This window comes from Ovis canadensis, chromosome 2 (assembly GCF_042477335.2).
Source record: "Ovis canadensis isolate MfBH-ARS-UI-01 breed Bighorn chromosome 2, ARS-UI_OviCan_v2, whole genome shotgun sequence".
NCBI classification, from domain to species: domain Eukaryota; kingdom Metazoa; phylum Chordata; class Mammalia; order Artiodactyla; family Bovidae; genus Ovis; species Ovis canadensis.
The window spans coordinates 231,458,306-231,470,498 of NC_091246.1; the positions used below are offsets into that span (position 1 = coordinate 231,458,306).

General features: G+C 43.1%; 1 protein-coding gene across 1 annotated transcript in view; it reads right to left on the reverse strand.

Moving 5' to 3' along the window:
* The window catches only part of WDFY1 (WD repeat and FYVE domain containing 1), a 55,466-nt gene that overhangs the window by 12,147 nt on the left and 31,126 nt on the right, over positions 1-12,193 (reverse strand). The window contains exons 4-8 of the mRNA XM_069574672.1: positions 7,204-7,258; positions 5,561-5,711; positions 3,706-3,818; positions 1,527-1,653; positions 436-541 (exon numbers count right to left, since the gene is read on the reverse strand). Of these exons, the coding sequence (XP_069430773.1) occupies positions 436-541; positions 1,527-1,653; positions 3,706-3,818; positions 5,561-5,711; positions 7,204-7,258 (552 nt within the window). The remainder of the gene's footprint in view (positions 1-435; positions 542-1,526; positions 1,654-3,705; positions 3,819-5,560; positions 5,712-7,203; positions 7,259-12,193) is intronic.

Here is a 12,193-nt window from a genome sequence, read left to right on the forward strand (position 1 = left end):
AAGAACACTATAGTGACATGGACTCAGTGGGACAGAACTCATGGAAAATAAAAGCAGAGAATGGGGAAGTATTTTCCCAGATGAGCTATGTCCCTGGTGAGTGTCTTGGGGATCCCACCCCAAGATGTGGAGCACCGCCTTGGAGCACCTGCCTGCGTCCATTCCCTGGACGGGCTGGACTGTCTCCAGCACCCTCTCCATGCACTTCTCTTGAAAATCAGCCTAAATGCGCCAAGTGTGTGTACTGCTTGTCCTGGTGGAAACTCTCCAGTGAGTGGAGGTCACAGTGACAGTGACACACAGGACCGCGTTAGACAGCAACCAGTAAGCGCAGCGGGGAGGAGCTGGGACTGCCTGCATCTCCACCCAAAGGGTGGAAAACCGAGAGGCAGGCTGTGGGCCTCCCTGCATCAGCCCTGCCTTGCTCTCTCTTACCTCCTCTCTGCTGACGTCCATGTTCCACACTGCAATTCCACCATCCGAGGAACAGGAGACCAGCTGCCTCGTGAGCTGCAGGTAACACAGCGCCTGCACTCTGTCACTGCAAACACACAGAAGTCACTGCCTCAAGCTGGGAAACACACGCACTGCCTTCATGCAGGCTCCAGTGTCTCCCCTCGCTGCAATCAGCAACTGGCATTTTATCACTAACTATTTGGTATGGTCTTCTGGATCCCTGTATATACGTTACCAGGCATTCTACAATGTATTATACAGAATAACAGTTACTATGAAATAAACGCTACTACTTTCAAATCTTTCATTAAGAACTGCAGGTCAGAGAGGAGATGGTGACCGTAGTTTTCTGGACCAACCACTATAATTTCTTTCCAGGTGCACAAGATTGTTTCTGAACAAGTAGGTGTTCAGAACTCAAGAGGTGTTCACCTCTTAAGGGAGGTGGAACTCCCTTACTTACATAATCCATAAGAACAAGCAACTGAACACGATGGAGATTACTGGTGCACACACACGCGCGCACGCGCGTAGACACACACTGACAGGTAAGGGAATCCGCCCTGCTCCTGCATGCTTGTCTGCCTCCTCCTCTGGACGCCCTAGGAAACAACCTCCTGACTTGGAGATTTGTGGGGAGAAGCTTTCCTCTCCTTGGCTGCTTTTCAACTTGACTCTGCTCATAGCCAAGCAACAGACAAGCCTACCCAATGAGGAGGAAAGGGTTCCTCTTCAAGACTAAATGGCAAAAACCTGAGCATTAAATGCCATAGCTTAGGTGAAGCAGGACTGGGTCAATCCAGACATTATTCCTTAATGAAATCCGCTAATGAGATCATCATGGCTTGGAAGAGCCATCTTCCAAGGTCAAAGTCCCTACCCGTGGTCTCTAACCCACGTCTGCCTCAAGCAGACATTTCACTAGGGTGACTCCTTGGCAGAGAAAGGTGGGAGAAAGCCTGACCACATGGACAGCTGAAAGGATGCCATTTGGAGACAGTGGTCTCAGAGTACTCATGCCTCCCCCCCCGCCTCGCCCCAGCTCGGATTCCACCCCTCCAGTCACGCACTGGTGGCCCTGGAGCAGGAGCGTGCGGCCCTTCCTTCCCCCGATGTCCCACATGATGACGCTGTTGTCGGATGCTCCTGAGAAGAGTAGCCGTTGAATAGGGTCCCACCAGAGGCAGGCGATGCTCCCTAGGGGTGAGAGAGGGAGGTTAGCTGGGACTCTCCACCAGCACACGCACAACCGACAACAGAAGACGGAACCAGGACCGGCTGAGTCTGGATGTAAAAATGGATCTTGGTGGCATAAAAGGGCGTCTGACACTTTATCATGAGTCACGGAGGAGGCACAGCACAGCCCCTCCCCAAGCTACAAGACGAGGATTTTCGGTAGTTGCACATCAAACTACTCTGAACACAAAGGTGTTTAAAAGAAGATTTTCCTCCTCTATACCAAAAAACTATAAAATAGCTGTACATGAGGGTTAGTTCAGAAAAAGCTTTTGAAGGGAAAAAAATAAAAATAGCTACCAGTATCTAAAGAGCAAAGGCAGTGAAGGTTTCAGGGGTTTTCTAAAATAAAAGTCTGGATTGTTCCAGCTCTCTGGGACCTTGTGGGTGTCCTATTCCAAGATGCCTCTGTTTAAGGAAATTAAGCATCTTAGAGGAAGGAAAAAAAAAGTGAAATTGTATCACACAATCTTATGCCAGCAAATGTAGGTAAAAATCCAAATCCTACGTTTCACATTCTATATTGACTAAACTTGCTAAATTTGATACCCTTGGGAAAAATCTTTCTTTCTACAGATTTCTCTTTCAACAGATCTCTTCATTATTCCATTAACTGCTGCTTGCCTAGAAAAATTAATAAACTTATGAAACCAGTCACACAAGCTAACAGTATTTTTGGTGGGTGTATAGAAAACTGGTAAAGCCATATTCACAAGCAAACCACAAGAGACTTGTTTCTCACAGAAGTTTAACCAAAGTGAAAAAAGAAGTACTGTGCAAAACTGGCTTCAGGGATCAATTCTGCAGAAACCCTGGCCTTGTTTGATCCTATGACCCATGTTTTTCAGCTAGAGCCTAACAGCAGACAAGCCAGCTCTTTCTACATGAACCCTGCTGAGCAGTTATCAGAACTCGTTCTGTCCTGAGCAACCCAGAGAACACTTAAGAGCCTGGAATCATGAGACCATGAGTCATAAACAGAAAGTGGTTTCTGAGGGCCTGTGTTTTCCTGCCTTTAGATTTATCTACTCATACTTACTGTCCTTCCTTTCCCCTTTTCCTCTACAAGGTCACAGACTCAGATTTATCTAAATAAATTACCTACAGAAGACATTTAAACTTGCTATACTTAAAAACACTATTTTCATAAATCAATCCATTATTAATTCCTTCAACAAACTCCTACTTCTTCAATCTGAACCAGATGGTCTCAAAGCTTCTAATCTGTTATGAAATACAGTAAACTGAGCTTTAAAACCTTTCAACAAAGCCCTGCCAACTCACTATGCTACAGAAATAGCAGAATTCCACCCAGTCTTTCTTTTCCCTCAGTCCCTCCCCAGTGGATGTTTCCCAAATACAGACAGAACCAGCTCATACACTTCCAGTTGTACTGACTGACCTACTGTGTCTTGTCTGGTGTCCCAGAAAGCGACAAATTCAAAATAGTAATAACAATCTTCTTCCAAAAGTCTTACCATTTATACAAAATTTTAAAAAGGTCTTCTGAAACTAATTAAAAAAGGGGAGCAGAACAGAAAGTAATGTCACACCAGTACTACAGATCTAGAAGGGATCATGAAACCTAACCCCATACCTTGCCTTCACTTAGTTTTCATAAGATCTTCTGGGACTGAAGTTCCATATCTGGCCAGTCAAACTGAAACCTGATAAGATCTTAGGGAGCTAATCATTCATGAAACCACAGAGCCCAGAACTAGATTTGGATGCCCATATTAGGTGAAAAGGGCTTCCCAGGTGATGCTGGTGGTAAAGAAACCACCTCCCAATGCAGGAGACAGGAGACTTTGGTTCGATCCCGGCATCAAGAAGATCCCCTGGAGGAGGGCATGGCAACACACTCCAGTATTCTTGCCTGGTGAATCCCCATGGACAGAGGAGCCTGGAGGGCTACAGTCCACAGGGCTGCAAAGAGTCGGACACGACTGAAGCAACTGAGCACCACGGATGCACACATATGAGGTGAAAAACAGCGGTGATCACACAGCCTACCTTCATGTCCCTTAAGGGTGGTAATAACTGAACAGGTGCTCTGTTCAAGTTTCAGCAGGGTGATCTGTCCAGAGTAATCACCAACAAATGCATACTGAGTATCAAAGTCATATCTGTGGAGAAGCAGTCAAGGACGTACAACACAATCCATCTCAAAGTTACAAAGCAGAAAATGCACATTCTATAAAGGGTAAGCACAAACCTAAAACTATGAGAAAAGAAACACTTCACTGAAAATCATACAGCATGGAAACATCAAAGAAAAAATGCTCTAAGCTAGAATTATCAGGAAAATTAAGATTCATTCATTCAATAAGCATTCACTGAGTACCTGTTATTATTTCAACTGATATCCTAGGAATTGGCAACAAAAAAGATAAAAGAACTGAGAAAGAGAGAGAAAGACATAAAAATAAGCAATCTTAGTAAAGTTTTAAAATGTAAACTAATAATGAAAACAGTCAAAAAGAACTGGAAGAAAAATGCCTTTTACGAAATTATCTCTGGAAATAATGTAAAACTGAGAGCAAACGATGTGAACTCATCTTTTGGGGGGGCCTAGATTTAAGTGAAGAGGATGGTTTACTTTAAATTGCTGTGAAGAATTTAGCCATCCAAAAGGCAGTCATTTGGGGCAGTAGTAAATTTAAAATTTAAAAATATATTAACTATTGGTAACAACTTGTCATTAACACTCAGTTACTCTATGGCCATAGCAGTTTGTGGCAAATCAGGTATCTAAACACAATAAGATAATTACTGTTTTAATTCCAAAACATGGAGCAAAAGGAAGACCACAGGCTGGGCCACAATGACGCAATTCTGTGCTATGTTCTATCAATCCATATGAAACATGGCAACAGAAGGCCTATATGGTACATGACACATCTGAGTAGTCTTCCCTTGTTTGACTCTAAAGTGCATGGTACTATTTTAAGTATCTCAGGCCATACGTTCATTTGCAGCAAACATTTTTATAAAGGCTCTCAATGGAAGAAAGAATTTCACTACACCAGATGTCCAACACGGAAAGAGAAAATACCATGGGGCATTTGCCTGTGGCTGACAGCCTTTACCTTGCCAGCACTAAGATACACAGCTACCACAGGCAGCCTGATGCAAGAGCACGCTCTACAGGAAACAAGTCCAATAGAGCAGCAGAATTTCAGAGCGGCAATTTCTCAACATTTGAGGGATCCAGAGGCACCTTCGAGAGTCATATAAAGATTATGAACCCTCTTCAAACACACACAAGATAACTGAAAAACTCCTTGTAGCCCTTTTATGAATTCCAGGGTCACAAATTCTTGTATTCTCTTGCCAGGTCTGCAAATAACCCACTACTAGAAGATTCATTCCTTTTTTTCCCTCTTTACACAACAAAAAGTCTCTTCTTTCACTTCAAAAAGCAAAGGAGTGAAGGGAGGGGTCTGTATTAACAAGGTTTAGATTTTCTGAGATTTCTGTATTAAAACACCTATAGCACACCCCAGCAGAGAACAGCAATTCATTTATTACTTTTAATAAACCATTTTTAAACGAATTTCGTTTGTTTGTTTTAATGTGGACCACCTTAAAAGTCCTTACTGAATGTGTTACCATAGTTTTTCTGTTTTCGGCCAAGAGGCATGCGGGATTTTAGTTCCTCGACTAGGGATCGAACGAACCCACATCCTCTGCATTGGGAGGCCAAGTCTTAACCACCAAGTCCTAATAAACCAATTTTATACCCAAGAAAGGAGAGACAGAAATTCTTCAATTTTATGTGAAATATGTAGGAACCATTCAGCCTTTAGATCTCAATTAGCAGTTGAGGATCAGATACAGAGCTAACTCCTGAGACCAGGAAGGATACTGCAGACACGAGGCCCAGGAAGAGAAGAAGTGCCTCCCAAGCATGTTCCCGCTGCGGGTGCACATCCAACTGACACACTTGTCGTGGCCCGTGCTGATCACCCACTCGGTGGCCAGGCTGAAGATGATCGCCGTCACCCGGTTCTGATGAGCTGTGGGAACAGAGAGGAAACACGACCTGGGCCATCCAGTCTCAGTGAGTGGGAACTGGGGCTCCCCTTCTCCATCCAGTCAGCTGCAGACTCACAGGCTGGACAGGCCCACCCTGGAAAGCCTGCACTCTGAACAGGCGGCAGAGAATCTGCCCGACCCCCAACCCATGATCTAATGGGCAGGCTTTCCGAGGCCCTGCCCTCTGCCTCCCTGCAAGGAAGGAGACCATCAGAAGCTACAGATCCTTAAAAGAATAATGCTCAAGAGGGATTCAAATAATATATCAGAGGACAGATTTTAAAAAACCTCAAACAACTATCAATGAGTTTCATGGAAAGCAGTAGTCTTTTCTTAACTGGTTTGTTTTTATTGTCTGTACCTTTAGTGCTTTGACTCTTTAGAAAACGCTGGCATTGTGAAAAGGGCAACTGAAATTTTCTGAAATTAACTTTTCATTATTTCTAAGATGAAGCATTTGTAAAGTTCCACATTCCAAAGTAGTAACTGAGAATGAGGAAGTATTCTATTACCTAACTTCTGGAATATTTCTATCTCCAGGTCAATTTTAAGCCATACCAGGGCAGTGACCTGTCTACTTTACGTGGAGCAGGGTCTTGCATACAGCTGGTGTTTAATAAATGCCCAGTCTGATGAACGAAGTCAGAAGCTAGACAGAAACACATCTGACCTTACTCTCAGCTGTACAGGCTACTTCAGAAAAACAGAGGGACTGTTTCTTATAAATTAACCAGAAAACACTACAACCCCCCTGGGAATGCAGGTGTAGTCATGTAGACATTCATAAAACATAACAAATGGCCAATATCAAATAAAGTTTAAATAATTTTAAAACAGAACTATTTTGACTATCAAACTGGCAATAAGCATTTAAAAAGAGCAATGAAGACTTAATGAACAGGCACTTTCAATCACTACTCATTAAAATATTTACACTATTGCTGGAAAGAGCTTTGCAAAATAAATCTAGAGTATTAAAAAAAAGTTTTAATGTTTGACCCAGTTATTGTACTTTTAGTAATCTACCTTAAAGTAATAAGAGTTGCAGGATCTGAGTCAGTAACCATCAAGGACACACACACACATATATATATGAAATTACTTTTACACACACATATATATAAAATACACAGAGATATGTAAACACACATACCTATGTACATACCTTCATATATCTTAGTATGTGTTATCAAAAAATGGGAGCAGTACACATTTTCAAAAATAGAGGAATGGTTAAACTAAATCTGACACGTGCCCCCAGTGGAACAGTATACAACATTTCAAATGTTAATAAGCAGGAAAAGGATGTGTAAATAACTCTGAAGAGATAACAGCCTCTCATGTAACTGGGGTAACCAACGTTTTAAAAAGTTAATGTGAAAACCTAATTTTGATCATAGGACATGGTGTTCTAGTTTATTTTTGTGTATGTACGTGTGTATGTGTGCAAATGAGTGTGTGTATTACACTTACCTGGGTAGGTCTTGATAAAGTTCATTTTATTAAAATCTTCAGAAACGTGGAATTCCTAAAAGTAAAAACATGCAATAAGAGAACAGTTATAGTTTTAAAAACAATGGGAACTTATCTTCCAAAAGGATGTAAAAATCTAAAACTGGCCATCACCAGCCTTATGACTCAAGATTGGCTCCATAAGAACAGTAGAGAATTGCTTCTTGGTCCTGTCCTTGCAACACTATTTATTTTGGAACCAGACAAGTAAAGAAAGTGCTGCTGACCACCACAGAATTTTGGTCTAATTCCCACTCTACAAACGAGTGCTCTACACTTCCTTCCCCTCTAATTGCAAAGGAGGCATCCTGTTAATTTTGCTCTCTTGGTGTCACTAAAAGTTTCTCAAGATGATATATACAAGTAAAGTGATATACAAAGACCCATTACTAACAGAGTTCTCAGCACCAGTGAAAATAAGGCATTGGGTATCTGAAGCAATAGAAGGGGCATATTACATATATTTAACACACAAACATACACAAAAAAAAGAAATTTAAAGACTGTGATGGTTTTCCTTTTTTATCTTCCAAAGTTTTTATGGACTGTGTAATACTTTATAACTAGGGAAAAATTAAAAGTATGTGCTTTTTAATGAAAAAAATGAGCCTAAGGCATAAGATTAAGATAAAACTCTAAAGAAAATGCACTACTTAAAAATTATATTGATCAGTGCTAAATTGGTAAGCTCTTAACTGTCTAGATAACATGGACATTATGAATTGTTGATTGTTCAGGATGAAAAAAAACCCACAAAGGAATACTGATTTCTTGTCCTTCATCTTGGTTCTACAAAGTACAAAAATGTATCGGCATTTTATATATACTAATCTCTGTTGGGACTCATAGCTCAGTCAGTAAAGAATACGCCCACAAGGTAGGAGATCCAGGTTCAATTCCTGGGTCGGGAAGATCCCCTGGAGAAAGAAATGACAACCCACTCCAGTATTCTTGCCTGAAGAATCCCATGGACAGAGGAGACTGGCAGGCTACAGTCCATGGGGGTCACAAGAGTCAGACACGACTCAGCGGCTAAACCACCACCACAATCTCTGATGGGAAATCAACAGTTCAATACTAACTAATGCTAAACTGGACTTAATTACCCCTTTCCACCGAAGAGCTGTTTAAGAGTTTCGTATCAGTGACTTCACTATAATGGCGGTAGAGTACCCTTGAACCAGGAGCCACAAGAAGGGTCCCTAGAGATATAAATCCATGGCCACTGCCATTCCTGGAGATGCTATTTGAGGCCTGCACTCCTGGCCTCTTATTAAGTGTACGCACATCACCATATTCCGATAAAAATCTTCAGAAGGAGAAAAACGAGACCACTGGCATTTATTATCACACAATGGATTTACAGCAGCCAAAAACTGGTGGGCATCAACCCCAACCATGCGGATCCCGCACCCCGCCCTCTGTTCTCACCACCTGTCTACTGTCCAGTGAACTTATGCAGAGAGCCTAGCTCCTTCCTTCCTGGCTGGTAAACACACTCAAGACTTCTTCTAATTTAAAAAGCAAACTAGTGAACACAAAACCCTCTTAACAATGCTAAAACTTCTTTGCCCCGCCCCCCCACCCCATCCCAGCCAAAACCTTCTCTATAGATCAGCCCACACTCGACACTCAGGCCTTCTAGCTCCTCACCCCAGTCACCCTTCAATCCACTGCACCCCAGGGCAACACCCCACTGCATGGAAACGGCTCTCCCTGCGACCACCAGCTGCGAACTGCCATCCCCAAGGTCATGCTCCTGTCTTGATCTCATCCTCTCTCTTCCCCACCTGAAACTTACTGCCCCTCCAGCTACCACAACCACTGTCCTGGCTGGTCCTCCCACCCCTTGGCCCATTTCGCATCACCCCTGAATGGTGTCTCCCCGTATCTTAACTGTTAGCACTGATTCCTCACTGGCCTTTTGTTCTAAATGCCCTCTCCCCACACATCCCTAAGCCATCTCTTCTCAATAAATGATAGCACCATCCACCAGACACTCAAACCAAAAACCCGGCCGTCACCTGACTTGCTCCTCTCCCCACCCCTGCACCCAACCTGTCATAGCTGCAGCTCAAGACATCTGCTTCTGTCCGTCATCACTGCCACAACCTTCTCACCCAGACGACGACAACAACTGATATTTCCGCCTCCATTTTTAAAATGTTTGTGGCCGTATAATTGATTTACAATGTGTGTTAGTCTGCGCTGTACAACAGAGCCGAACAGGCACACATACACAATCCACTCTTTTCAGATTCCTTTCCATTATAGGGCATTACAGAGTATCGAGTAGGGTTCCCTGTGCTATACAGTCTATTATTATTTACCTATTTTATATATAAAAGTGTGTATATGATCAATCCCAATGTCTCAATTTATTTCTCCCCTCTACTTCCCCCTCTGCTAACAACACTGTTTTCCACATCTGTGACTCTATTTCTGTCTTGTAAATGGATTCATCTGTACCATGTTTTACCACGCACAGGTAAGCGCCATCATACATCTGTCTTTCTCCATCTGTTTACTTTACTTAGTATGATAGTCTCTAGGTCCATCCATGTTGCTGCAAATGGCATTATTTCATTCTTTTTGTGGCTGAATAATGTTCCATCTTCTTTATCCATTCATCTTTCGATGGACAGTTAGGTCGCTTCTATTGTAAACAGTGCTGCAATGAACACTGGGGTGTATGCATCTTCAGATTAGAGTTTTCTCTGGATATTTGCCCAGAGTGGGATCGCTAGATCACATGGTAGTTCTATTTTTAGTTTTTTAAGGAACTGCCATACTGTTTTCCATTAATGGTTGTACAAATTTATATTCCCTTTATCACTGTAGGAGGGTTTCCTTTTCTCCACACCCTTTTCAGCATTTATTATTTATAGATTTTTTGATGATGGCCATTGTGAGGTGATATCTCATTGTAGTTTTGATATGTATTTCTCTTGATGTTATTCATCTTTTCATGTGCCTCTTGGCCATCTGTATGTCTTCTTTGCAGTAATATCTATTTAGATCTTCTGGCCATTTTCTGATTGGGTTTTTTTTTTTTTTTAACATAAGAGTTGCATGAGGTGTTTGTATATTTTGGAGATTAATCCCCTGTCAGTCACTTCATTTGCAAGTATTTTCTCCCATTCTGTGGGCTGTCTTTTTGTTTTATGGTTTCCTTTGCCTTAAGAATCTTTTAAGTTTAATTAGGTTCCATGTGTTTATTTTTGTTTTTATTTTCTTTACTCTAGGAGGTAGATCACTGAAGATACTGAATGCAATTTGTGTCAAAGAATGTTCTGCCTATGTTTTCCTCTAAGAGTTTTATAGTGTCTGGCCTTATACTTGTATTCAGGTCTTTGGTCCATTTTGAGTTTATTTTTATATATGGTGTTAGAGCGTGTGTGTTTTTTTTTCGGCTGCACTGCATGGCTTTGCCGGATCTTAACTCCCTGACCAGAGAAGGAAGAACCTAGGCCCTCAGCAATGAAAAGGCCGAATACTAACCACTGGACCACCAGGGAATTCCCTCCCACCTCCACTCTTGTTGCCCTCCATTCCATGCTCCACTGAGCAGCAAAGGGGATCTTTGTAAATTAAATGACACCATTCTTCTGTTGAAAACCCTGGAAGAGCTTCCCAAGGGTTTACAAAACTGAAAACCTCACCTGGACCCACAAGGCCTGACCTGCCCTCAGCCCACCAGGTCCCATCAGCCCTAGTGCTGCCCTGTCACTCAGCACCAACCAGCCAAGAGGATGTCCTCCAAGTCCTCAGACACACAGACACCTCCTGCCTCGTGCCTCCACACACACCTTCGCTCCTGGAAAACCTGCTCTGCCTGGCTGTCTCCTGCCTGCCCTTCAGGCCTCGGCTGGACGTCACAGCCTTGGAGAAGCCCTCCTTCCTGCAGATCCTGTCTGCTGGGGCCGGGGCCACACACCTCTCTGGACCCTCTCCTTCCCACTCCCGTTCATTTCTCCACAGTGCTCAACACAACCTGCAACGCAACGCTTACTTTTGTATTACCTGTCCTTACTAGTTCAAAAGAGCCCTGGGAGCAGGGACCATGTCTACTTCCTTCTTAGTTAGCATTCTGCAGGACACCCAGTGCTGAGTAAAACCTGAACGCACGGCTCTCTGACCTGCTCCAGCCCCCTCTTCAGTACGTGGTTCATGCTGCCAGGCTGCTTCATTCTTGTTCTCTGCACACACTCTGACCTCGAAAACCTCTGTCTTCGCTGGCACAGCCCTCTGTGTCTGCAGGTCCTCCTCCTCCTCTCCTGGTTAACTCCCCGCCACCCGCTAGGGCTTAGCAGTTACAGGCTGGCCAGGCCAGTCTCTTGGGCCAGGTGGGTGCGGGCGCCGGCCTGCGCTCTCACTGCTCTGTGTGCGTTCTGCACTTTACACGTGATGGAACCCACGAGCTAAATCTTACTTTACTGTCACCATTCCCAGTTCTGTAAAGCAGTGCTACTCAAAATGAGGTCTGTGGACCACTGGTCCTGATTAAAGTACCAGAAAATTAGGGAGTAAGTGTTCAGAAAACTTTCCAGCAATTTAATATCGTCATGACATTCAAGCAGATAAAGTTAAAAGTGAAAGTCATCCAGTCGTGCTAGACTCTTTGCGACCCCATGGACTGTAGCCTCTGTCCACAGAATTCTCCAGGCAAAAATACTGGGGTGGGTTGCCATTCCCTTCTTCAGGGGATCTTCCCGACCCAGGGATCAAACCTGGGTCTCCTGTATTGCAGGCAGATTACCATCTGAGCCACCAGGGATCCTTCCAAATTTTCTCACTCAATAATGTAATATCCAAAATAGTAATCAAGCAAACTAAACTCAAAGCAAACCGAAGAAAAAATAAGAGCTGATGCACATTATCAGAGGCTAGAAAAATAACAGAAAACAAATCAACAGAGAATCAGTGAAAACCGGTTCTTTGAAAAAAACTA